Genomic DNA, 27,184 nt, shown 5'->3' on the forward strand with positions numbered 1-27,184 from the left:
GAGGTTCTCTTGGTTCTTGACTTCCTCCCACTGGAGTATTTTTTTAATTGGAGTATAGCTGCTTTACAGTGTTGTGTTAGTTCCTGCTGTACACTTCGAGTGAAGCAGCCACATGTACACATATATCCCCTTCCTCTTGGACCTCCCTCCCACCCCCACCCCCACCTCACCCGCTCTAGGTCGTCACAGAGCACCCGGCTGAGCTCCCCGCACTATACGGCAGCTCCTACTCGCTGCTTTACACGTGGGAGTGTGCGTGCCAATCCCCATCTCCGAATTCACCCCACCCCCCACCCCGTGTCCAAAAGTCCCTTTTCTATGCCTGCATCTCTATTTCTGCACTGCAGGCAAGTCATCTGTACTTTTCCCACCACAGCCAGAACTGGTGGGGTTCCCGCTGTATTCCCAGTGCCTAGAACAGAGTTTAGCATACAGTAGGTGCTCAGTAAGAGCCTTGGAGAGAATGGAAATGCATTTATTGAGCCCCTACTCACTCTGCATCAGCACTGTTCCAGGCCCCGAGGCATAGGAGAAGATGCAAAACGAACACAGAGCGAAACCCACAGCCCTTCATAGCAGTAGCCCTTCTCCAACAGGTGCATGAATCTAGTGAGGTCCACTCTGCCCAACCCGAGGCCTCTTCTGCATATCTTGGTCAGTCACCTTTGTCCCAAGTGCCTGACCTTTAGCTTCCTTATCAGTATAACAAAAGAGAAAGAAAGCAGTCCTGTGGTTAATATTTTTATTAATGGTAACATTCATACTGCATATCTAAGATTTACATCCAAAAGGGCATCTTGTATTTACATGCAATGGCCAGTCCAAGATAACAAATTCAGACCACAGCTCCGTTAAGACTATGGCTTGTTCCAAATTAAATTAAATACATTAATACTCTTACTTCCTGCTTTCAACACGTACAGTACAAACCCAGTCTTCTTCCTTTTAAGGAATATAAAATTGCATTGATGACTGCATGGATTAGTGATGATTACATCTGAAATATTTAAAACCTGAGAGACAAGCCCAAATAAGTTTGAGTGCTAACACGTCTGCTCTTGAATTCACCTGTGAATCATAATACAGACTGGTGAGTGGTCAACAGTGGATGATTTGGGGGCCCTGGCTGAGGCAGGGGGGCTCCCGTATCCTCTGACGCCCCCCAGACTACATACCACAGATGAACAGGGTCTTTTGTTGCTATGGTGGCTAGATGTCCTTTTTTGCCTTTTTTGTCTGTTCCCATTTCCGCTTGCTTTTAACAGAAAGAGTCTTTGGCCCATTTAGGTGGGGTTTTACATCACAACATGTACACGAATAAAACATGCACGCGCTCTGCGGCCAGTGCCTTGCTCCTGCTCCATTGGTTCAGCCTCATCACCGTATCACTGGGGTACAGGGCTCAGAGACATGAGCCCCACCAGAACAGAGTGGTCAGAAAAATAAATACATGACTTAAAAAATGGACAGCTCAGCCTGCCGTGACAGCCCAGAGGCAGTGGGTCTATTTCACTCCATGATTCTTTCTTTTTGCATTAGGTACTGAAGATGATACAGCGTATCATCACTTTTTGGTCAATCACTCTTTCGAGCAAGGCATGCCCATCGGAAGGGTAGGCTGTGTTAAACTCAGCATCCGTCACCTGCGACATTATAGGAGGTCACTGAGATGACCCATCTCCCTCTGTCTCCCTGGAAACGGGAGTGGATGTCCTCTCTCACCAGGTGGGATGGCGAGCCCTGACTGCCTGAGGTTCGCTCTTCTCAAGTTTGTTCCTTTCTCCGTGGCAAGTGTCACGTTCTCCCTGCTGTCAGGCTGGGTAAGCAGGAATCCCAAAGCACCTAGGATGTGTGTTCTTCAGACACACTATCTTCAACCATCACATCCCTCGCTCACCATTTCTGACACATGTCTTCTTTCGTAGCTTAACAATGAAGCTTGAGGAAGGCAGTCTGATGGAAGGGAATCCAGCTTACAGCTGCCCTTGTAAGGGGACTGGTCCCTCTGGACATGGGGACACCACAGGAAAATTCCTACATAGAGATATCCACCCAGTAAATTGAGATGGGAGTGAGACACCCACAATTCCACCTAAAGACTTAAAATAAATCTCTTGTGTGGTCTCCCTTACACTTAGGGCCTTCTGTTTTTAAGGCACTGGGTTTTGAAGACTTCAAACACGTAGAGGCAAGTGCAGACGACCGAACTAGACAGTGACAGAGTGACCACAGGACAGAACAGATTCCAAAAGCACAAAGCTTTTCTTGATTAGTGCATTGCATGTGCGTCGGCTATTAGCTGCTAACATCTGCAACTTAAAAAATGCTTTTCTCTCGGAAGGAAACAAATGTTTACACTGCTCTGATCAAATTAAATGCCCATAAGTACCAGGTGTCCAGTGGCAGCCAAGGAAGCGTGCCGGTCTGTTTCCAGCGAGTATGAAGCCACAACCCCACTCATTCCAAAAATCGCTTGTCCCTTAAGAAATGTAAGGTGATGGGAAGACTTTAGGGGGGACTTCATCCAATGTCCCCCAGGTTAGGAACTGTTTAGAAGGAGTAGGGTTATACTTCATGGCGTGGAGCCTGCTGTCCTAGAAAAGCAAAAACACCAAACCTTCACTGGAAGGAAACAAATTTTCATCCTGAAATACAGTCAGGATACAGAGCTATTTTTCATTTGGTTTTTCATCAGAAGAACTTCTTTTCCTTCCCGGAAGTGCTGAGAGATTTACTTCTTGGAATTGGGGCTGAACCCGAACAAACTGATGATGTCGATCATTGCTTCTCTCAGGTTCTTCCCGAAGCGATGAGAATCCTTTCATTTAAAAACAAACAAACAAAAAGAAACTGGTTACGATGTGGAATTTTTCACATTTCAAGCCTTTTCACTTGTAATCTGACTCAAAGAACTAGCATTCCTTTTTGCCAGTTTTCTAAGCTTTGACTCGGTGATCGAATCATTAAGTTACAGAGTCTGGTGAGATGTTACGGGTTCATAAAGATAACAGCTTACGTGTTTGTGTGGGTGCGTGTTTTTTCCTTTCCATGGTAGGTTATTATTACGAGACACTGACTATAGTTCCTTGGGCTATACAGTATGACCTTGTTGTTTACCTATTTTATATATGGTTGTATTTGTTTTGAGATCTAAGGTGCTTAATTTTTTTAAAAAAACAACTTATTAAGGGTAGTGTGAACAGTACTTGTCTTATTCTTGTCATATAACAATTCACAGAGCAAATGTAACTTCTATGCCTCTGCTAATTGTCACACACCTTTTGAAGTTTCCATTAGCTCCCAACACCTTATCTTTCATAGTGAAACGGCTTTAATAGTTATTTTTAAAATTTAATTCTTATTTTATATTGGAGTACAGTTGATTTATAATATTGTGTGAAGTTCAGGTGTAGAGCAAAGTGATTCAGTTATACGTAACAAAGATATCCATTCTTTTGCAGATTCTTTTCTATATAGGTTACTATAAAGTATTGAGTTCCCTGTGCTATACAATAGGTCCTTGTTGATTACCTATTTTATATATAATAGTGTGTATCTGTTAACCTCAAACTCCTGATTTATCCCTCCCCACTCCCTATCCCCATTGGTAACCATAAATTTGTTTTTTATGTCTGTGAGTCTATTTCTGTTTTGTAAATAAGTCCATTTGTATCATTTTATTTCTACATATAACCGATAACCATATGATATTTGCCTTTGTCTGACTTCATCTCGTGTGATAATCTCTAGGCCTATCCATGTTGCTGCAGATGGCATTATTTCATTATCTTTATGGTTGAGTAATATTCTAGTGGTGTGTATGTATGTATATATGTGTGTGTGTATATATATATCACCTCTTTATCCATTCATCTGTTGATAAACATTCAGGCTGCTTCCATGTCTTGGCTACTATAAATAGTGCTGCTGTGAACATTGGGATGCATGTTACCTTTTTTCCCTAATGTCAATGCATTACATAAAGCATAATAAGCAAGTGAATTCCAAACGTCTCTGTTAAAGGTGAACCTGGCACAGACTGTCAGGCGACGTACAATGTGGAAAGGTGAGAATATAAATCAGGATTAAATGTGCCATGCTAGGAATGAGGTCACGGGTTCCATTCAGAGAACACCGCAGACCACCGCTGCATTATGTGTGTGAATTACTCAGCTCACGCACACAGATCTTAACTCTACCCTTCAACGTTTCGTGCCTGCTAAGCACTTCAGTCGTGTCCGACTCTGCGATCCCATGGACTGCAGCCCGCCAGGCTCTTCTGTCCATGGGATTCTGCAGGCAAGAACACTGGGTGGGGTGCCATTTCCTCCTCCAGGGGGTCTTCCCCACCCAGAGATCTAACTAATGTCTCTTACATCTCCTGCATTGGCACGCAGCTTCCTTCCCACTAGCGCCACTGGTGGGAAGCCAACCATTCACTGTTACAGAGAGTCTAAACGTTGTAGAAGCACTGCAACATTTAGATTTGAAACCACAGCTACCAGCAAAGGTGAAGACTTTCAATCAAATAAGATGGATCCCTTTAAAACTATTAAAATCCTTGCTTTGAAAACATCCCAACCAAGGAAGAGTATACAACTGAATTGAAATTTTCTGCCAAATCAGGGATGTGCCCCCCTACCTACCCCCTTCAAAAGAAAATAGTACAAATACTCCATCCTGGGAAGGGGGGGTACTTTTGTACTTACCGTCTCAGGACAGGAGAACTTGGAGGATATATGGAAACTGATGAGGTCCTCACCAACAGGAATGTACGACACCCCATAGCCATCATCAGCAACCTATGGAAAAAGCACATTCAAGCTGAACTTGGGGGAGTTCCCTGGTGGTCCAGTGCTTAGGGCTCTGCACTTCCACTGCAGGGGACATGGGTTCGATCCCTGGTTGGGGAACTAAGATCCCACATACCATGTGGCGTGGTGAGGGAATGAATCATCAGAATGGTGGAAATGAGGCCATGGGCAAAGGGAATTTCGGACCTTTAATGAGATTGCCACTCATACTGGCATGAATAACCAGTAGGAGCTCCTTCAGGGTGGGGTGCTTATAACTGAGACAGGCCCATCTTGCCCTGGCGCTTGCTGCTTTGTGAACTCAGATGCCCGGCCACTTACCGGCCCGAAGCCTCCTCCGCTCGACACGTAGTCCGGATTCTTATCCAAATTGAACAGCTCCACCAGCTGTGGAGGGGTCTGGCTGGTGGATAATCTCCAAGGCTCAGATAGGACCTGGGGAGTTAAACAAGGGGACATTCTAATGACACTTCCCAGTTCATTCCTTTCTGCCCCCGAGGAGCCCAGGAGACGAGGAAAGGTTTGCTTGGTGTTTGGACTGTTTCAGACACCAGAGGCTATGGCCCTGGGGGCCTTGCCGGCTCCCAGGGCAGGGGTTCTCTGGAGAGGGATGGAGTGGGTGAGGACACCTGGACTAGAGAGGCAAACACTGGCTGACGGGGTCCTGGGCAGAAAAGGTGGCAGATACATGGAGTACGGTGTGGAATGCAGCGGCTGTGTGCTGGAGCAGACTGGTACCAGCTCCCTAAGCTGAGGGCCAAATTTCGAGGAATTTTCCAAGCTGCCCGTTAAACACAGCCACTGCTAAAAAATTGAATTTTATAAACATAAGAGTAAAGCAACTATATTAAAAGTGAAAGACGTAAATACTCAGAGCTCAGGACTTCCCTGGCTATGCAACGGTTACAACCCTGGGCTCCCACTGCAGGAAGCACAGGTTTCAATTCCTGGTCAGAGCACTAGATCCCACATGCTCTGCAGGGTGGTCAAAAAAACCAAACAAACCACCTCAGAGCTCATCAGTTCAGTTCAGTTGTGTCTGACTCTTTGCGACTCCATGGACAGCAGCACGCCAGGCCTTCCTGTCCACCAGCTCCCGGAGCTTACCCAAACTCATGTCCATCGAGTCGGTGATGCCATCCAACCATCTCATCCTCTTTCGTCCCCTTCTCCTCCCACCTTCAATCATTCCCAGCATCAGGGTCTTTTCAAATGAGTCAGTTCTTTGCATCAGGTGGCCAAAGTATTAGTTTCAGCTTTAGCATCAATCTTTCAGAGCTCATCACTTGATAATTATTTTAGTACAAGCATGGTTTTTCCAGTAGTCATGTACAGATGTGAGAGTCAGACCATAAAGAAGACTTTGCACTGAAGAATTGATGCTTTCAAACTGTGGTGCTGGAGAAGACTCTTGAGAGTCCCCTAGACTGCAAGGAGAGCAAACCAGTCAATCTTAAAGGAGATCAACCCTGAATATTCATTGCAAGGACTGATGCTGAAGCTTCAATATTTTGGCCACCTAGTGTGAAAAGCTGACTCAATCAATGAAAGAGACCCTGATGCTGGGAAAGATTGAGTGCAGGAGGAGAAGCGGGCAACAGAGGAGGAGAAGGGGGCAACACAGGACGAGATGGTTGGATGGCATCACTGACTCAGTGGACATGAGTTTGAGCAAACTCTGGGAGACAGTGGAGGACAGAGGAGCCTGGTGCGCTGTAATCCATGGGGTTGCAAGGAGTCTGATGTGATTTGGCGACTAAGCAACAATGGCATCCCAGGGGTTGAAGAAATGTGGCTCAGATTTTCCAGAGTGAGGACCGCTGAGCCCTGGAACCCATCTGATAGGCCAGTTCTGACTGGCAAAGTTGTATTAAGTTTTACTAAGTTTTGCCCTAAGACTGACTAAGTTTAGTTTAGCCAAGAAAGCCAAGTGGGCTGCACAGAAGGGCCTCACCTCCTTCAGGAAAGGGGAGTCGACCGCGAGGTACTTGGACACCACGTAGAGGCAGAAGAGGTGGCGGTCAATCCCCGCGCCAGTCATCGCCAGGCGGTACAGAAGCTGATGCTTCTCAGATGCGATCTTGAATAACCTGAGCTTCTGTTCAACCTGAAATAACAAAGGATAGGCAGTTTCGAGTCGTGCAGCACGGTCTAAGCTCCAAGATGATAGTCACGGGCCCTTCCTTCTCCCCAGCGGTCCAACAGGGTGCTGAGACAGCAGGTCACCGGTGAGGCGGGCAGGGGGTCTGGGTGGTCTCTGGGTGGTTGCCAAGGCAACCTGACCAGAAACGCCACTGGCCGGCTGCCCCTGCCCCAGAATCCTGCTGCGAGGCTATGGAGGGGACAGGTTGCTGGAGAGGCAGTTTCAGGATCCTGTGTGCGGCCCACTGGGCGTCATTTCACCTTTTACAAGAACGAGACCACTAAGCAGGTAGGAAAGCGCCAGCCTTCACATCTCATCGTGTGGAACCAAGTCCCTTTCCTCTCAGGGGGCTGCGACATTCCTGTGGGCCTTTAAGTAACCCTCCAGGGTGGGCTGGCAGCTGGGCCAAACAGCGCTTCTGGGGCCTACAAGTCGGACCCGAAAAGGCCTCTCCACGTTCTTTAGGGCCCTGTCGGTCAATCTCAGAACGAGGAGACACAAGCCCTTCCGTGGATGTGGAGGCCTGTCTACTCCAGCCCTCAGGCTGTTCTGAAGGCAGCTAGTGACAGATCAGAGCCATCTGTGATGAGACCTGCCGAGCTCCTCCCCAGGGAACTGACAGCCTTCCCAGGAAGGAGCTCCCCAGAGCAGAGCAAAACCCCGGGCCGTGTCCCCTCGGGGGTCAGCAGACCCGGACAGGATGGGCCTCAGCCCCTCACTGGGTGTGTGGTCAGCAGTTTGCTGGATTCTGCTAAGTCTCTGTTCCTTTATCTATCAAAAACAAACTGATAAAAAAAAAAAAAAACCTGATAATGCTTCACAAGCCGCCACTAAGACTGTCAAAGGCAATACAGCCCAGAGCCCTGAGCCTGCTCGGGGGGCTTCAGTGTGGAAAGTGGGCTTCATGAACCCTGGGCAGAAGGTGTCTGTGTGGGGCTTCCCTGGTGGTCTAGTGGTTAGGAATCCACGCTCCCAATGCAGGAGTTGTGGGTTCAATCCCTGGTCAGAGAACTAAGATCTCACATGCCATAAGAACCAACAAAAAACAGTAACAATAATAATAACAAGACAAGAAGGTGCCCACGGACGGTCACCATTTTCTCAGCCAGACACCAACTACCAGCATTCTCCTGCTCCCTCCCCTCCCATTCCTGTGTTCACCGCCTGCGCACCGCTCTGATTTAAAGACTCTGAGGGGGCCCTACCTGATGGTCCAGTGGCTATGAGTCTCCCATGCAGGGAGCCCAGGTTTGATCCCCAGTCCGGGAAGTAGATCGCACATGCCACAACTAAAGATCTCGCGTGACTCAACTAAGACCCGGTGCAGTCAAATAATAAAAAATAAATAAATATTAAGAGACTCCTATGAAGTATAACCTCACTTGTAGGTTATGCAAACATGAACGTTTGTGTCTGTCTAGATGGTTGCCTTTAATACTCTCTGTCCTCCCGAGACGGGTGGAGGGAAGGAAGGAGATGCTGGATGCGGGCTCGCTGGAGAAGTATGCATGGGATTTAATCAGGGAAGTCTGCATGCCAACCTCGGGTGTCATCCTCTGAACAGCAGAGACGGCCCCTGGGGGGCTGTTCTCCTCCTGGCCAGGCAGAACCTACCGTCTGTGTGGGGTCCATCATGGCCAGCACGAAGTTGCAGGACTCAGTGGTGCAAGAACGCACGGTCTCTGTTCTGCCCTCTCGGAAGAGCCGGGTCATGGAGGCCTCGTAGGTGAGGGAAAATTTACCCATGTCCTGGGAAAGGAAAAATATCTTAACACAAGGCTGGGCGTGTTGACAAAGACACGAGGGGAGCGGTTGAAGTCGGCCAGGAAAAGCAGACATCATCACAGAGGCAGTTTTTATTGTCAGTTTTCACACGGGCTTATGCAGCACGCAGTGGAAACGTCACTAGCTTTGAAAAGGGAGGGAGGGTCCAGGTTTCCGTGTCCAGATGCGACCGGGGCCATGACCCGGTTTCCGGATCTCACACACCCGCCCGAGTGCAGACGTGGTTTTAGGAAGAATGTGGTACAGTACCGGGAACTGCATGCAGGAGCTGAGAATGACTTAACTCCAGGTCAGGAAGGTCCTCCTCTGAGGGGGCGGGGAGTGGGTGGGCGGCCAGTGCCTGCAGCAGAGAGTCCCCCACCCCGGCCATTAGACAAGAGGGAGAGAAAGCGGGAGGGGCCGGCTCTGCGGGGCTGGCAGGCGCTGAGGGGAGCAGACGGGGTCTCTTTAGAACGTTCCCTTTCTTGGTGAAATACGGAATTCCACCTCCTAAGAGAGAGGGGATGGAGGGGAGGTGCCGGGAGTCAGCAAAGTGGTGGGAAACAGGCTCTGGGGGTGTAGAGAGTGGGTGACCTGAGCCGCGGTGTGGAGGGTTTCTCGGGCTGTGTCGGCTTCTCAGCACAGCATCAAAGCAGGCAGACACTGGACTGACCCAGGGGTGTGTCCGCTGTGCCTGGGGCTCTAGGACAGAGGTCGGGGTGATAGCGACAGGTGGTGGAATCTAAGCCCGAGAGGCAAAAAGAGAGGCGAGATAGACGGGGAGCGGGCAGGGCAGGATGGAGACTGCGATAAGGAATGCTGGTGTCAGAGGCCAGAGGGGAGACGGGATGATGCAAAGACCTGGGTGATGTGTGGGCAGTTCCGCAAGGGCCCGAGACAGAGGTGGCCAGGGATGACGAGGACAGGCACAGGCCCATGGGGGCTCGGGGCGGCCCACCATCTGCGATGCCGGCGGAAACCACCCGCAAAGCCCCAGCTCGAAGATGACCGGGTTCCCCGTGGGGACGGCAAAGTGCTGAGCAGCAGACTGTGGACCCAGGTTACTTCTGACCAGACAACGTCCCTCTGGGCATTTGGGTCCTGGTGGCCCCAGGGTGACAGGGGACACCTGCAATAGGCTGACACTGTTCATCCAGGAGATGGCAAGGCTGCACTTCTGACCTGTGAGCAGCCGGCTGGTCGGCAGACTTAACACTGGCTGTCCCCACCACCCTGCGTGGTCAGGGAGGAAGCCAGCTTGCCACGGGTTCTGAGTGCCGTCCCAGCCTCCGGTGGGCACCCCCCACACCCAGCACAAAGCCCCGCCGGCTCATAATCTACTCATCCTCTAACACACTGGCTATTAAATTTCCCTTGGATGCGGTCTGAGAGGTTCTAACCCCTCATCTGGCCTACAGAGTCTAACTAAGGTCATTTTACCAAATATGCCTTTCAGAGAATTCCCTACAGGAGGGGAGCTTACTATGGGGAGCCTTCCAAGGGTCTTATCATAAAGCACTGGGGAGCCTGGAAGGAAGGAGGGGATGAGGAAAAAGAATAAACGTGCTATTTTAGTCATTTAATACAGGTTATCTTGGGGTATATGATGCAATGATTTATTTGAAGTCAACTTTCCAACATCAAACTTTAACTATATAAGTGGTTAGTGCAATCATGCATCACACCCACAATTTTTTAATGACCATCTAAAAACCTCATGGCCGATGCACTGAATATTAGTGTACTCAGACCCCAAGCCGGTTATGGCTACACACACTTAAACCGCTATGACCAGCCACCATCTCACCATCAGGAGAGCGGCCATTGCCAAAACACCTCCAGTGTCTAACCAGCAGGATCAAAAGACAAAGTCTATAAAGATATTAACACACACGGCGTGAGAACACAAACCTTTTGCACACTTGGATTGCTGCTCTGGAGCTAACTGTTGGGATTGGTGGCATTTAGGGGGGAACCTTCACCTCTGTTTTCCAAGTGAGAAAAAAATATGACCCCAAAACAGGAAGCCAATAGCTATAGCTTAGAATTATGACCACGGCCCAGGTCTTCATTAAATCAATTGCTCAGTATGTATTTACTGATGCCTCTTCCGTGGTGGCTATCACATTCCGGGCACTGGGATGCGCTGGCAAAGGAGAGAGATCACATCCCTGCCCATCTCCAGCATTCTAGTGTGGGAGATGAACACACCTCTGACGTCGTGGAGTGACAGGTACAATGCACAGAAATAACGCACGGTCGGGGAAGAGCATGATGGGGAGGAGGGTTATTTATTTGTTTTTAATTTTTTTTTAGTTTTCGGCTGTGCTGCACAGAATGTGGGATCTTACTTCCCAGACCAGGGTTCAAACCTGAGCCCCTTGCATTGGAATTACAGTCTTAATCACTGCATCACCAGGGAAATCCCAGTAGGGCTCTTTTAAATAGGAGATCTCAGCAACCCCACCTTGATCTGGGAGGTAGTGAGGACTTCCCTGGCAGTCCAGAGGTTAAGACTCAGTGCTTCCAATGCAGGGCATGCGGGTTCTACCCCTGGTCAGAGGACTAAGTAAGATCCCATATGATGCAATGCTAAAAAACCATTAAAAAAAAATCTGGGCTTTATTAACTGCCAGCGCAGAGCAAGCGCAAAGGTCCTTTGGTGAAACGAGCCCGGCACATTCAAGAGCAGCGAAAGGAGGGAGCAGGCCCAGGGAAGCACCAGAGAAGGTCAGCATACGGACCGAATCAAAGGCGACTAACTCTGGGGATGCGTAGACTTGGATGGAAAATACGCATAGTTTTTTAATTTCAAAAAGTGAAATTAAACCACAAAGTGAATTACAGCATTTAGAAGCATAGGCAACAAATCACAGGAGTTATGAGCAGTGCCTGTGATGCTGAATAGGAAAAAAAAAAAATCACAGCTATTTTCACATCAAATTATGGCAGCTCAGTGGTAAAGAATCTGCCCGCACTGTGGCAGACCTGGGTTCAATCCTGTGTTGGGAAAATCCCCTGGAGGAGGGCATGGCAACCCACTCCAGTTTCTTGCCTGGAGAGTCCCCATGGACAGAGGAGCCTGGCGGGCTGCAGTCCACAGGGTCCGAGAGTCGGACACGACTGAGCGATTACGCGCACAGCATGTGGTTACTGCAGATATCCCAAAATAGCATCTCAGCTTATCACTGCTTCAAGTTAAAGGCACTTATCAGACCTGCTGCTTGAAAGTCAGTGCATGAACAATTACACCTAGGGCTTCCCTGGTGGCTCAGTGGTAAAGAATCCACCTGCCAATGCAGGAGACACGGGTTCGGTACCTGATCCAGGAAGATCCCACATGCTGCGGAGCAACTAAGTCCGTGCGTCACAACTGCTGAGCCTGTGTGCTAGAGCTCGGGAGCCGCAACTACTGCGCCCACGTGTGGCACCTACTGATGCCCCCGTGCCCGAGAGGCCGTGCTCCGCAACAGGAGACGCCACCGCGATGGGAAGCCTGCATACCAACTAGAGGGTAGCCCACGCAGCAAGGGAGACTCAGCACAGCCAAAACTAATAAAAGAAATAAAATTGTATCCAAAAAAAGAAGCACAGCTACTGCACCACAAATAGACGCTTACTATTTTGACACCTGCATGAAAATTAACTGGTTACTTTTGTAACCCTATGCATTTCATTTTATGCTTTCTAAACGTTACTCTGAGAAGGGATCCCCAAGCCTTTCTCCAACTGCACAAGGGGTCCAGGGCACAAAGAAGGTTAGGGGGCTAGAGCAGAAGCCCCCCCACCCCAGGGCCACCCAGAATGTCTGGATTTGTGCAGGAGCCCCCGTGAGGCCCTCCAGCCCAGAGCTGGGCAGAGACGTGTCTGTGAGTGCCACAGCGAAGCCTGTTCCTAACAGAGCTGGCCTTCCAACAGGCCTGCAGGAAAGAACTTTTGAACAGAGGAGTCTGCTTTAAACTCTTAATAGACTTCGGTCAATCATTTTTAATAGACTGAGTGCCACATGAGGAATTGGTAGAGGGGTGGGAGGCCAAGAATGAAATTCTGGCTGTTTCTAGCCAGAGTGCAAAGAATAAATATAACTGCTTGGGTTATTAAAACAAGTAATCAGTGTCAAATTAACTGTTACGTGATTCCATGGAACTATTCTGGCACCAAAACTATACTGTGTTAATCACTATAAGCTTCTGATTTCTATATTTTCAGCTTTGAAAGAGCAAGTCTCCACCTCACCCTGCCCCATCTCCACCTGACAACCTTTCCTTTTCAAAATATTACCGGTTATTCTCAAATGTCAGCCCTCCATTTGAACTTGAAGGTAAACCAGCCCAGCCCCTCTCCTAAAGTCTTCTGCTGGCCTCTGACGATGTTCACAGTGCATGTGTGAACCGGGGACATTCATCTCCCAGGTGCTGAGCCTTTCTGTCCAAAATCACAGCCTCCCCTCCCTCTCCGAGGGTCCATTCCCTCTTCCAGGCTCTGGGTCTTTTCCCCAGAGGTCCTGTCTGCCTTATAAAGAGAGGCTTGGGGAATCCCAGGTTTTTGCTTCTAGTTCCTATCACATTTTCCTACCACGATTCCTGCTGGACTATCACAGCGATAAGACAAAGATGCTGGTCTTTGTATAATTCTGCACCAGACCGCCTTACTGAGCAAGCTTCCTAACCATAAAAGCTTTCCTGCCCGCTCCATCTTGAGCAGATGTGCGAATATTTCTTCTGCCCAGTGATCCTGATAGCTGCACTCACGCCCTTTAAGGCAAAGACATTCAAGAACAGCCACTGGAGGTTGCTTCATCCTTCCTGCTTTAATGGGGCTGCCTCCACACTCCACCTCTGAGGAAGACCCTGGCTGCTGGCACACGATGAGATTTACTGTGTTAAGGAGATAGCCCCTATGCTAAGATTTACTGAGTAGGGATGCTCCATTATGAATGCCTCGTCAGCATCTGTCAAAATGACTGGCTTCTTCTCTGAGCTAGCAACATAATTAAATCTATTATTTTATTAAAGCAAACCATCCTCCTACCACTGGTGTTAGCTATTGTTGGCTGCTGTATTTTCCTTATACTGGTTGATACTATTTGCTATTACCTTATTTAGACTTTTTGCATTTGCATTTGTGAGCAAAACTGGTCCGTGGCTGTCTTTTTGTGCATCCATCAGCTGTACTAGAGTCGACTTAAAGTACAGTTGTGGCCCATCTGTTGCCATTTATCTGATACTAACACTGCCTCTTGTGGTATACTGCATCTGTTTATCTTCCTGACCTGAGTTATAGAGGAATCGAAGCTACAGGCTGCCCCCAGGACCCATTCCTGACTCCAGTATCACCTTGGCAGCTGGTCAGCTCACCTCTTGGAGTGAACCCCGATTTTCTCAACCAGTAAAATGGGCCAACTATAGAGACTTCCTAGTGAGGAGACTATGAGAACTATGTGAGTAGAGCATGGAGACCAGTGCCTGGCACAAAGCGAAATTCACACAGCAGGCCCACCACCCAGAAATGCTGCCCTGCATCCATGTACAACCCCCAAGCTTTGGAGACAGAAATTCTCCATTAAAGCCAGGACATATCTTGACCCAATGCCACAAGGACTTCCAGTGCCCCTGGAAACCAGGGCCACCCTTTCAGGGTGGAATGGTCCCTCCAGTGGAAAAGAGTCCCACTGAGGTCCTCCAGGGCCCTGGAAACATCACAGGCTTCTGTGCATACAGGGACCCCATCCATCCCAGAATACCTCCCATGGGGCTGGTGTATCCCCTCCTATGGGAGAGGATGTCAAGGGTCAGAGACCCCCAGTTGCCTGCCCTAAGTAGTTCTGCTTTCCCAAATCCTAGGATTGGGAGCTTACATGTCTAATTGCTGCTTTGTAGAACGAGGAGATCTCACTTGCCTACCAGCCCCTACATTCTGCCTCTCCTCCGGTGTGAAGCGGGAACCCACTGCCGTTCCAGGCACGACTAGCTCGCATGACGGGTCCTCCCCTACTCGCTGGGCGGGCAGGCTTGGGCCTGCGTTCAGGGCCCCCAGGAGTGCTCAGGACAAAAAGCCCAGCTGTGGGAGGGGTCTCACCTTGTAATGAGCCAGCTGGAGCGAGAGCTGCACGAAGGCGTCCGGGCTGGTTTTACATTTCTTGATCAGCCCTTTACCGAAAGTGCGGAATGGGAAGGAGTGGAAATCCACGTCGTTGGCCAGGAGGTTGGCGCTGCTCAGCGAAGTCTCAATGACCTCCTGACACTTGGGGACAAAGGAGAAAAGGCTTCACTTTAATGGGCGGGGAAGTTCTGACACAAACTGAAGAAAACGCAAGCTGACTTTCAGCACAGCTGACAGACAGACTTGTTGCTTGGAAATACATGCATCACGCTTACTTCTTGGTTTTTCCCAATCTTTCTAACCTGAGAGTCACAGTAAGTTGGTAATGTGGCACTCCCCCTCACCCCTCAAACAGCAATGGGGTGGCCCACACAGGAGGAACTGGTCCCAGTGGGACCCCCAGAGGGCATTTCAAAGAGTCACAGGCTTTGTTTCATGAGATCCATTCTTGTTATATGCTAGCCAGAGGGACCAGTTTTAAAAAAGAAATGGACTGGGATCTCCCTGGTGGTGCAGTGGTTAAGACTCTGTGCTTCCACTGTAGGGGGTGCAGCCTTGATCCCTGGTTGGGGAACTAGGTTCTCACATACCAATCGGCACAGCCAAAAAAGAAAAAAAGGATATGGACTGCGGGGCAACTGTAAACAGAAGTGAGTCCTCGGCCGTGAAGTCATGCAACAGCTCTTAAATGCACATGACTAAGGGAAAGAAGTCATTGAAACGGCTCCACACGAACGATTCCAGCTGTCTGACGTTCAGGGAGAGGCAACGTGATGGAGCCGGTGAGATCCCGCCTGCCAGGAGCAAGGCGGGAGAGAGGGATGAGGGGAGGCTTCAGGGCAGGGACACTGCTCCGCGTGTCATTATATCTCTGTCCACACCACAGATGCACAACAGCAAGCGTGAACCCGGATGTGAGCTACGAGCTTTAGTGATACTGACGGGTCAGTGCAGCTTCATCGCCAGTAACACACGGACCAGCTGGTAGGGATACTGGTAGTGGGGGTGGCTGTGCGTGTGTGAGGACAGGGAGAGTGTGGGAGAACTCTGCACCTTCCACTCGGATTTTGCTGCGAACCTAAAACCCCTCTAAAAACTAAAATCCATCAAAAAAATCTTTTTAATAAATGGTAAGTGGCTTAGTCAGCTAGAAGCACTCTGTCACATACTTCAGCAGAAGTCATGCCTCTCTGAGGACCACACACCAGCTGCAGGGATGCAGGCTGGACAAAAAGATGCAGATGGATAAGACCTTGTAGTACGGATCCAATATTTTCTATGTCAAAAATGATTTCAAAAAAGAAAAAGTCTTCCAAGGCCCTGGGAATTCCTGCTTGGCTTTGATTTGGTATTTCCAGCCCTAAAATTCCTTCCCCAAAGGGCTTCCATGGAGTAAACTGCATTGGAGAACACTCAGAGGGAAGAACATGACAAATTAGTGATCTAGTACACTTCAACTCCAAAGGAAATGATTTCAATTTTCACTTTTTCATTGTGATGTCTAGCTAAGTTTGAGCTAGGAATTTCACTGACAATCTTAGCCAAAAGCTTTCAGTGAAAGAAGAACTGCCGACTGGGGCTCCCAAGGCAATAGGAGCTATAGCAGTTTCGAGGTCCCAGGAAGAAATGCCCAGGTGGACAGATTTCTGTCTCGGGGGCATTCAACTGAACTCGTGAGCACTCAGGAAGGACCGCTGGAAAAGTCGACTGTGAGAGTTTAGACACGTCTCCCATCCGAGGTAGTTGACAAGCATCTGAGGAGTGGGACTTACTTCCTCCGGGATGTCCCACTGCAGCCGGGTGGGGTACGGAATGTTCGGGTTGGGGTCTCCTTTACAGTGTCCATCCTCTGTGTAACCCAGCTGGAAGCTGTCTGTGGCCATGACATACTGTCAAAAATAAAGACACATCGGTTAAGTTAGAGATCATCACAGGTAACGGTGTTACATACAAGTCATCTGACCTCTCAGAGCACATCCTTTTCTTTCTAGAAATGCAATCAAGACTTAGCCATAGCTACTTGCTTACGGTCTGCTGAGCACTTGACCTCCTATGAACAGCCACCTAATGAGGTAGTCTGACCTCTGCTTCAGGGGCAAGAAAGATAGACCTGGAGAGGTTCGACAGTGTTTGGACAAGTAAGGGTCAAAGCCAGGGTTCAAGCTGAGTGTATGATTCACAGAAAGTAGCTCAGAGCCTGCTTTTACATCCTGGCTCTGAGCTGGTACCCTCTGGGTGTTACCCTGATGGATACTGACCCTGTAAGGCAGTAACTCCTATTCTTACTCGTACAAATAAGAAGACCGCCTTAGCGAGGTGAAGAGTCTATACGAGTTCACACTTCTCAGGGAGCCAGGATGTGGGCCCAGGTGTAAATGCTTTCTGTTCACTGGCAGGTAATCTTAAGGCAGTTTATTCAATGGTATTTACTGAGCACCAACTATGAGTCAACCTGAATATTCACTGGAAGGACTGATGCTGAAATTGAACCTCCAGTACTTTGGCCACCTGATTCGAAGAGCTGACTCATTGGAAGAGACCCTGATGCTGGGAGAGATTGAGGCCAGGAAGAGAAGGGGACAACAGAGGATGAGACGGTTGGATGGCATCACCAACTCAACGGACATGAGTTTGAGCAAACTCCAGGAGATGGTGAAGGACAGGGAAGCCTGGCGTGCTGCAGCCCATGGGGTAGCAAAGAGTCAGACACGACTTAGTGACTGAACAACAGCTATGAGTCAGCAATGCTTCTAAGCACCATCGAGAAAGCAGACAGGGATTTCTGCCTTTCTACAAGTTTAAAGATGGCCGTGACCAAGCAATTCCACTCTTCGGTATGTACTCAAAAGAAATGAAAACGCATGTTCACATACAACTTGTGCACTGATGTTCACAGAAGCAATGTTTATAGTAGTTAAAAAGCAAAAAGAACCCAAATGTCCATCAAGTTATGAACAGATAAAATACAGTATTATCATGCGAAGGAATACTATTTAGGATTCTGGACTTTCACTGCTGTGGGCCAGGTTCAATCCCCAGTTGGGGAACTGAGATCCCCAAAAAAATTTTTAAAAAGGAATGAAGCCCTCTAGAACAATATAGATGAATCCTGAAAACATTAGCCAGACACACAAGACCACGTACTGTGCTGATTCCATTTCTATGAAATGGCTAGAACAGGCAGAGACAGAAAGGAGATTAGTGGTGACCAAGTTGGGTGGGGTGGGGGTGGAGGAAGGTGTTTTCTTTTGGGAGTGATGAAAGTGTCCTGGAATGAGACAGTGGTGATGGAAAGAACAACCACACTGAACTGTACACTTGAAGAGGTGGACTATATGCTTTGTGAATGACATCTGAATTTTAAAAAATAATAAAAATATTTTTAAAAAGGTTTTTCTGCCCTTGGGGAGCTTACGTTCTAGTGGGGGAAGCAAAATGAACCAAAAAAGAGCCCAAGGTCAGATGGTGACACTGTTGGATAGTGAGGCGGAGAGGGCAGCGGCTCAGGGATGGGGAGGTGTAAGGGGGGGCCTCATCTCATGCACATGTGCTCAGTGCCCCTGTGAGCAGAGCCTGTGAAGGGGCCCAGCCAAGCTGTGTCTGCTCTGCATCAGAGCCCGAGTCCAACACCAACACCAGAAATACACAGAGAGCCAATAGGACTCAGCTTGGACCAGATTTGTCTTTAATTGGCACAGGTGGCATCTTTATACCAGCTAGTTAACTGGCCCTGGTGTGGGCCTCCATGACAAGACGGTGGGTCAGTTCTCATCCACACAGGGAGCATCTGGGCTCCTGTCTGATCCCTGGAGTCACAGGCCACTGTGTCCACTGGGCAGTTAACAGTTAAACACCACTGTATCCAACTGGTCACCCTGATGTAGGACTAAATCCTTTTACCCTTATCTTATCCAGAGTACTGAAAAAATAAGCCTGGCCTTGTCAGTATCCTGTAGATAAATGTACCTAATGTGATCCAGGCTGCCTATGACTCAGAGATTTCTCTTTCACCAAAGTACTGCTCTGATGCTCTTATTACTGGGAGAGCCCTTGGAACAGGGTGTAATAGGTGTGGACCATTACGAAGTGCAAAGAGACTTAAAGTGACTCATTTCCACATTCAGCAGTGAAGGGGGTTTGATCTATGACAGATCTTTAGTTGAAAGGACCTCTCAGCCTTTGTCGGCATCAGCAAAGACAAGGGTGATGAAGAAGAGCCTTTTTGACAACTTGGCTACTATTATCACGTGTTAATGTCTTAGGACCACACAGCTGTCTTACAGACTGCAGCAATTTTTTCTTTCCTTCTTAAAAGTTTCCCGGGAGAAACTCCAGGGGAGCTTGGGGTGCTGCAGTCCATGGGGTTGAAAAGAGCTGGACATAACTGAGTGATTGGACATCAACAACGAACAGTGGTGAGGACTCCACACTTCCACTGCAGAGGGCTTGGCTTCGATCCCCGATTGGGGAACTACGACCGCGCATTTTACGGCATGGCCAAAAAATAAATAAATGTAAAATATTAGGTGGACGGAGAGGATGACAGGTCTTGGTGGGTTTTTCGGTAACTTGGTAATTCTAAGAATTAAGCGAAGTGGTAAAAGGTACACTGCCCTTTCATAAACCAAGATTTCAATACCTTTGCTTTTATTTGGCCTAAAACTTGGCAGCTTTCAAAATAACTGAGCTTCAGTTCCGCCCTGAAGTCACTCTGTCAGAGCCAAGGCCATCTCATTATTTTGGCCCCTTCAGGATGTGACAAATAAATGTTTCCATTTAAGGAACCTCAGCCATAAGTTGACAGTGCCAACACCTGCTGAAAACATTATAACTAGACAGATACTACGAAGTTTAATTCAGTCTCGGGTTTGGTTTTTCAACAGCAATTTCTACAGTCAAGTTAAACTTTCAGACACTCACCTCCCAAAGGTGACCCATGATGGGTGCATCGGCCCAGGAGTGCTCCGCGTTAATACCCATCTTGCCGTTTTTAAAAATGATAAACGTGAATGATTTATCAAACCACCTGCATGACACAAAAACGTTTATGCAACTGACATGTTTACAAAGACAAAAGCAAATCCAGACGACGTGTTTGTTTTCTTATGGATGGCCTCAACTGACTGTATCCACCCCTCCTATGGCTGGTAGAGGTGATCACTCTCCACAAGTAATAAAAGGACATAGAGAAGGGCCTCCCCGGTGGCTCAGTGGTAAAGAATTCCCCTGCCAATGCGGGAGATACAGGTTCGATCCCCGGTCCGGGAAGGTCCCAACGTGCCTCGGAGCAAATAAACCCGCTGGCCACAACTATTGACCTGTGCTCTAGAGCCCTGGAGCTGCAACCACTGAGACCTGTGCACCCTCGAGCCTGTGCTCTACAACAAGATGCCACCGCAGGGACCTCCCTGGTGGGCCAGTGGCTAAGACTCCACACTCCCAATGCAGGGGCCCAGGTTCGATCCTTGGTCAGGGAACTAGATCCCACATGCCGCAACTAAGATTCTGCATGCCGCAACTAAAGATCCCATGGGTTGCAACTAAGAACCAGCACAAGAGGGTGTGGAGAAAAGGGAACCTTCTTACACTGTTGGTGGGAATGCAAACTAGTACAGCCGCTATGGAGAAGAGTGTGGGATTCCTTAAAAAAAATGGAAACAGAACGGCCACATGACCCAGCAATCCCACTCCTGGGCATACACACCAAGGAAAACAGATCTGAAAGAGACACGTGCACCCCAATGTTCATTGCAGCACTGTTTATAATTGCCAGGACATGGAAGCAACCTAGATGCCCATCAGCAGACGAATGGATAAGGAAGCTATGGTACATATACACAATGGAATATTACTCAGCCATTAAAAAGAATTCATTTGAATCAGTTCTAATGAGATGGATGAAACTGGAGCCCATTATACAGAGTGAAGTAAGCCAGAAAGATAAAGACCATTACAGTATACTAACACATATACATGGAATTTAGAAAGATGGTAACGATAACCCTACATGCAAGACAGAAAAAGAGACAGATGTATAGAACAGACTTTTGGACTCTGTGGGAGAAGGCGAGGGTGGGATGATCTGAGAGAACAGCATCAAAACACGTATATTATCAAGTGTGAAACAGATCACCAGTCCAGGTTGGATGCATGAGACAAGTGCTCGGGGCTGGTGCACTGGGAAGACCCAGAGGAATCGGGTGGAGGGGGAGGTGGGAGGGGAAATGGGATGGGGAACACATGTAAATCCATGGCTGATTCATGTCAATGTGTGGCAAAAACCACTACAATATTGTAAAGTGATTAGCCTCCAACTAATAAAAATAAATGGAAAAAAAAAGAACCAGCACAGCCAAACAAATAAATACATCTAAAAAAAGAGAGAGAGAAGCCACTCCACTGAGATGCCCGAACAACAAGGGCTCACTGCAGCTGGAAGGAGCCTGCACAGCAGCGAAAATCCAGCACAGACAAAAATAAATAAATTTTTTTTAAAAAGTTAAAAAAAAAAAGGTACACATAGAACTCTAACTCTTTGGTTTCTCCCCTGCTCCCGACACAGAGAGAAGCATTTAGGCACTGGGGACCAGAAGGAGAACAGGCTGTACTGTTATAACGAGAAAGGATGCACAGACACCGGCAGAGACAGGAAGCCGCAAGGCCCTCCCTGGGTATCTGCTGGGGGCGTGGCTCCGGGACCCGCTGGCCGGTAAGGAAACCTGGGGCTGCTCCCGCCCCCGAGTCGGCCCTCTGTGGCCACAGGCTCCACCACCGAGGCTCCGACACATGGTCCCTGATCCACATAGTTGTCTGAACCCCGTGGACACGGAGGACCAACTGTGCCTGCCTCACCCCTCCCCCACCTCGGCCAACCCTCACCCCCAACCCGATGGGCAGTCAGGACCTCCCTTCACAGGGAGGGGGAAAGAGGCTCCAGGAGGTGGAGCAGCCTCGCCCAGTCACGTGACCAGTGAGCAGAGACAAAGCCGACATCCAGGTCAGGCCCCGGGCACCACCTTCTCCCACCTGCTGCAGGTCCCGGGCAGCCCCTTCTCACGAGCATCTCCAAGCGGAGGAGGTCGTGCAGAGGGGAAGGATCTCAACGCTGCTGCTTACGCGTGTGTGTGTGCGTGCGTGTGTGTGACAGTTTTGGTGGAAAGAAGAAACTCCCCCAGTCATATTTTCACATCCCCCTTACTGCGGCGGACACTTAAGGCTGGGTGTCAGCCACAGGTCACGCTTCTTCCAGGTTCACAGGCAAAGTACTGTGTTTCAGAAGGTAAGCGCGATACCTGTCGAAACACCGGCCGTGCAGCAGGGACTTGGCGTAACTGTCCATCGACGTTTCCGGGTCCTCCTCCCTGTATCCCTGGTCCGTTTCGTCTAACGTCACGAAGAACGCTGCTTTCTCCACGGCATCCAGAGACTGCTTGTTTTTCCCATGTCCAAAATAGGCCTGGCGACACCTGGCCCAGGGGACCCTGCAGTGAGGATTAACACCATGAGGCCTGCAGCGATTTGGTGACGTCTCCTTCGAGGCACGTGTGAAAGGACAGTGTTTTTCAGTTCTTGGTGTTTTGGGGTTTAAGGAAAACCAGGCGTTAAAGACAGAGAAGGCAATGGCATCCCACTCCAGTACTCTTGCCTGGAAAATCCCATGGACGGAGGAGCCTGGTAGGCTGCAGTCCATGGGGTCGCTAAGAGTCGGACACGACTGAGCGACTTCACTTTCACTTTTCACTTTCATGCATTGGAGAAAGAAATGCAACCCACTCCAGTGTTCTTGCCTGGAGAATCCCAGGGACGGGGGAGCCTGGTGGGCTGCCGTCTATGGGGTCGCACAGAGTCGGACACGACTGAAGCAACTTAGCAGCAGCTGGCGTTAAAGACTTTCTCCATCTGCAACCACTGCCTGCCTGCCTGCCTGCTGGCTGGGCTGCCTGGTTGAAGGGCAGGGGTCTCGCCTTCTCCTGTACCTGCTCCAGGGATGTCGCAGGCGGGGAGCTTCATCCATGGATGCCGAGTGAAGGACAATAAGGCAGACGGGCCCTGAGCTCTGCCGTCCGGGGTGGCAGAGCCCCAGCGAGGCAGGGCCTTCCTCACAGCCCTCTCACTCTGCTCTCTCACCCTCTCCCTGCGAACAACCCCTCGGAAACCACAGCGAGGGCCAAGAGCACAGCCCTGGTGCCGGGACCAGCTCAAGCTCATGGACCCTGACACCATCGTCCCCTCTTTCAGATGAGGAAACCGAGGCACAGACAGGAGGTCACGGCGCCTTCGTAGCAGGTCGGGACTGCTACCCAGGCCAGCCGGCCCCGAGTCCACACGCCCATGCTACAAACGGCCACACGACACCCCCGTGATGAGGGGTGCCCCTGGGAGCCGAATTCAGGGATTCTTTTCCATCCTGCCCCACGTGGGGTGCACAGAGCTGATGGGGCACCCAGTTCCCGAGAGGCGCCCCAGCTGTGGCCTCCTCAGATAGCTCCTGGGCCCCTTCACTCAGGAACCCCACCCCTCTACCCTTCCAGGCCAGGGCCATCTGCCTCTGTCTCCCGCCCTCTTCTCCCCACCGAGTGCTCCACATTGACCCCCAGGGGTGCCAAAAAGCCCGGAAACACAACAGGTCCCATCACAGGCCCAGCTCGAACCACTGTTCTTGATGCCTGGGGACAATGGTGACCATGAGAATTGCTGCTATGTGCCCTGCACCTAGGTAAGTGAGGTGCAGCGATGCCCCATGGGGGCTGCATCGGGGGGATGCTCACTGAGTCTGCACCCCGCCTCTTCTCTGCCTCAGGGGCTACCCCCAGTGATGCTTGGTCAGCCTACTTCCTTCCTTCGGTCATGCGTCCCAGGATCCAGGCACATGCACGCCTGCCTGTCACACAGACGGCCAAAGGGACCCCGGCGCTGCAGGCCGGGGACCCACCTCCCCGCCAGGGGGTGACCCTGGTGAGGAGGGAACCCCAACACCCCCCAACAGCCCCCAGGGTCCCAGAGGGGCGGCACACCTGTCCGCCCCCCTGGTGAGGAGAGAACCCCAACACCCCCCGACAGCCCCCAGGGTCCCAGAGGGGCGGCACACCTGTCCACCCCCCTGGTGAGGAGGGAACCCCAACAGCCCTGACAGCCCCCAGGGTCCCGGAGGGGCCGCACACCTGTCCGCCCCCCTGGTGAGGAGGGAACCCCAACACCCCCGACAGCCCCCAGGGTCCCGGAGGGGCCGCACACCTGTCTGCCCCCCTGGTGAAGAGGGAACCCCAACACCCCCCGACAGCCCCCCAGGATCCCGGAGGGGTGGCACACCTGTCTGCCCCCCTGGTGAGGAGGGAACCCCAACACCCCCCGACAGCCCCCAGGGTCCCGGAGGGGCGGCACACCTGTCCGCCGCTGTGAGCGCCGCCAGCTTGGCCTCCCCAGGCTGTGGCTCCGACGGGTCCTCCAGGATCCGCTGCACCTGCTGCTCGATCTCCCGGGGCCTCAGCAGCCGGCCGTCGTGGTAGAGCCAGACCTTGAAGTAGCGGCCCCGGTGGAAGACGACGATGTGCTTGCTGTCCCTCAGATGCTGGATGGTGTCTGCGGGGGCGAGGGCAGGCGTCCAGGGGCACGTGGTCAGAGAACGCGAGGCCAGACCTCGACGGCACCACCTCCTGGCCCCGCGTCCCTCGGCTCCGCTGAGTCCGCCTGCAGAGGCTCGGGGCTCTGGGCTGGGACAGGCCTGGGCGCTGGCTCCGCTTGGCCACCCCCTGGACGTGTCACCCGGGCCAAAGGACATAACCCTCCCGGCGGGGGGCGGTCCTAAGCGGTGCCTTTCTGCACTCTTGCATTCTCGAGGGCGTCCTGGCTGGAATAGATGAGGCCCCCCCTACACTGGGCAGTGAGGAAGGCAGGGGTCAGGGTCCCAGGTCAGGCTGCTGGACCGCAAATCTGGCTCCCCCTGAACACAATAAACCCTGCGTGGAGGACTTCCTTGGTGGTCTAGTGGTTAGGAATCTGCGCTTTCACTGCAGGGGGCATGGGTTCAATCCCCAGTCAGGGAACTGGTGGTCTAGTGGTTAGGAACCTGCGCTTTCACTGCAGGGGGCATGGGTTCAATCCCCAGTCAGGGAACTGGTGGTCTAGTGGTTAGGAACCTGCGCTTTCACTGCAGGGGGCATGGGTTCAATCCCCGGTCAGGGAACTAAGATCCCTCATGCTGCACTATGCGGCCAAAAAAACCTCCTAACCCAATCTGGAAAAAAACTACCGTGAGACAACCTTCAACTGGAGAGAAACTGAGTCAGTTAAATCAATTAACTGTCCAGGCCTGAGAAAGACAAAGTCAGCTCAACAGAAGGAAGGTTCTTGAGACTGAACTCTCTGAAATCTTAGGAGAGGCCAGGAGCCACTGGTGTGGTCTTCTCCGATGTCTCCTGAGCACAAGGATGGGAACTTCTGATTTCCAAAGGAGCCCTGAGCGAGCCACCCACCTGTCTCCTCTCCCGGGATCCGGGACGTATTAAACATGCGCTCCCACTGGGCGGAGCAGAGCGGAATCGTAGACCCCAAAAGAAGAGTCTGTAACAGAAATATGTCTCAAACAAAAATTCAAGGAGCAAATTAAGTCCACACATTTAAACGCTGGATTTGTTTTCTGTGCACATGGCTGGACCTAATCTTTTCCAAACTCTGTAAGAACAGGGGTTCCCTGGGACACCATGCCCCCTGGGGTTTGCTGAAACAGACCAGAGCACAGAAACCTGCATCTTATTTTTAAATAACATGTCCTCAGCAGGCTCCACGCTTCCACTGCTGGGAGCACGTTTTCAACCCCTAGTTGGGGAACTGAGATCCCGAGTGATGCATATTAAAGTCAAAAAAAAGAGAAAGAAACAGATGCTTAAGTCAAAGGAGTAGTTTAAAAAAAAAAAAAAAGGCCTCAAGACTTCCCTGCTGGTCCAGTGGTTAAGAATCCACCTGTTGATACACGGGACATGGGTTCAACCCCTGGTCTGGGAAGATCCCATGTGCCACAGAGAGACAACTGAACCCGTGTGCTGCATCTGCCGAAGCCCACAGGCCCCAGAGCCTGCGTTTGCAACAAGAAAAGCCACTGTGATACAAGAAGCCCGCTCACCACATCTAGAGAAAGCCCCTGTGCGGCAGTGAAGACTCAGCACGGTCAAAAATATAAATAAGTAAATAAACAAAAAGAATTTTTTTAAAGGCCTGATATCTATACTATTTCCTTCACAAGCAAGAGAGGGTTTCTTCAAAGGACAAATTACAGAACTAAAGTGCATCAGACATATATCCATTTAGGACACTACAGAAGAGAATCAAATCTCAAAATAATTATGTTGAGTGAAAGAGGTCAAGACAAAAAAATAAAAAGTGAATGGGGATTCCCTGGTGGTTCAGTGGTTAAGAATCCATCTTTCAACTCAAGGGATATGGGTTGGATCCCTGGTCAGGGAACTAAGACCCAAGCGCCGCAACTAGAGGGTCTGTGCTCTGCACCTGAATATCCTGTATGTCCCAACAAGGATCCTGCGTGCCGCAAATGAGACCCAACACAGTCAAATAAAGACTGGTTGGTTTAGTCGCTAAGTCGTGTCCGACTCTTTGCGACCCCATGGATTGGAGCCCGCCAGGCTCCCTTGCCCATGGGATTCTCCGGGCAAGAACACTGGAGCGGGTGGCCATTTCCTTCTCTAGGGGATCTTCCCAAACCGATTGAACCCGGGTCTCCTACATTGCAGGTGGATTCTTTACTGACTGAACCACCAGGGAAGCCCCAAACAATGAACGTCTAAAAAAAAAAGCAAGCACTCACAAGCTGTAAGTATCCATTTACAGAAAATGCAAGCTAATCTAGAGTGACAGAAAGCGGATCAGGGTGATGGTGGGGAGCACAGAGGGACACAGAGGAGCCCAGGGTGGGCAGGTGGGCGGGGGCCTCACCCACTTAACTGTGATGGTTTCACACGCAGAGACACATGTCAGAATGTCAGAACTTATTACAGTGGATAGTGTGCTGTACATCAATTACACCTGCATAAAGCTGCTCTAAAGAACTTTTTTAGAAAGCAGTTTGCGACTTCCCCGGTGGCCCAGTGGAGGTTGTGTGGGTTCTATCCTTGGTCAGTGAACTAAGATCCCACGTGTCACGGAGCAACTAAACCACCATCAAGACCTGAGCACCCAAATAAATACATTTTTTTCTTTTAAGAAAAAAGCAGTTTGTGTGCATACTGGTTTGATTTCCTCCCGGTCCAGTTTGCGTCTGTAAAGCAGGATGGCGTGGATCCCGTTGCCAGCTCTTGCCGCCTGGATGTGAGTCGGTTTGATGTACAGCAAGTCCTGACACAAAATGCAC

At 50.2% G+C, this 27,184-nt stretch overlaps 1 protein-coding gene across 1 annotated transcript in view; it reads right to left on the reverse strand.

The window, feature by feature from the left end:
* Positions 1-728: 728 nt before the first annotated feature.
* Positions 729-27,184, reverse strand: part of CPT1A (carnitine palmitoyltransferase 1A) — a 57,448-nt gene continuing 30,992 nt past the window's right edge. The window contains exons 8-19 of the mRNA XM_020884047.2: positions 27,061-27,168; positions 25,296-25,383; positions 24,207-24,402; positions 22,116-22,304; positions 19,744-19,849; positions 16,596-16,712; positions 14,800-14,964; positions 8,572-8,706; positions 6,769-6,921; positions 5,136-5,249; positions 4,710-4,802; positions 729-2,818 (exon numbers count right to left, since the gene is read on the reverse strand). Coding sequence (XP_020739706.2) covers positions 2,732-2,818; positions 4,710-4,802; positions 5,136-5,249; positions 6,769-6,921; positions 8,572-8,706; positions 14,800-14,964; positions 16,596-16,712; positions 19,744-19,849; positions 22,116-22,304; positions 24,207-24,402; positions 25,296-25,383; positions 27,061-27,168 — 1,551 coding nt within the window. The 3' untranslated portion in view covers positions 729-2,731. The remainder of the gene's footprint in view (positions 2,819-4,709; positions 4,803-5,135; positions 5,250-6,768; positions 6,922-8,571; positions 8,707-14,799; positions 14,965-16,595; positions 16,713-19,743; positions 19,850-22,115; positions 22,305-24,206; positions 24,403-25,295; positions 25,384-27,060; positions 27,169-27,184) is intronic.

The sequence above is a fragment of the Odocoileus virginianus genome, chromosome 28 (assembly GCF_023699985.2).
Source record: "Odocoileus virginianus isolate 20LAN1187 ecotype Illinois chromosome 28, Ovbor_1.2, whole genome shotgun sequence".
NCBI classification, from domain to species: Eukaryota; Metazoa; Chordata; class Mammalia; order Artiodactyla; family Cervidae; genus Odocoileus; species Odocoileus virginianus.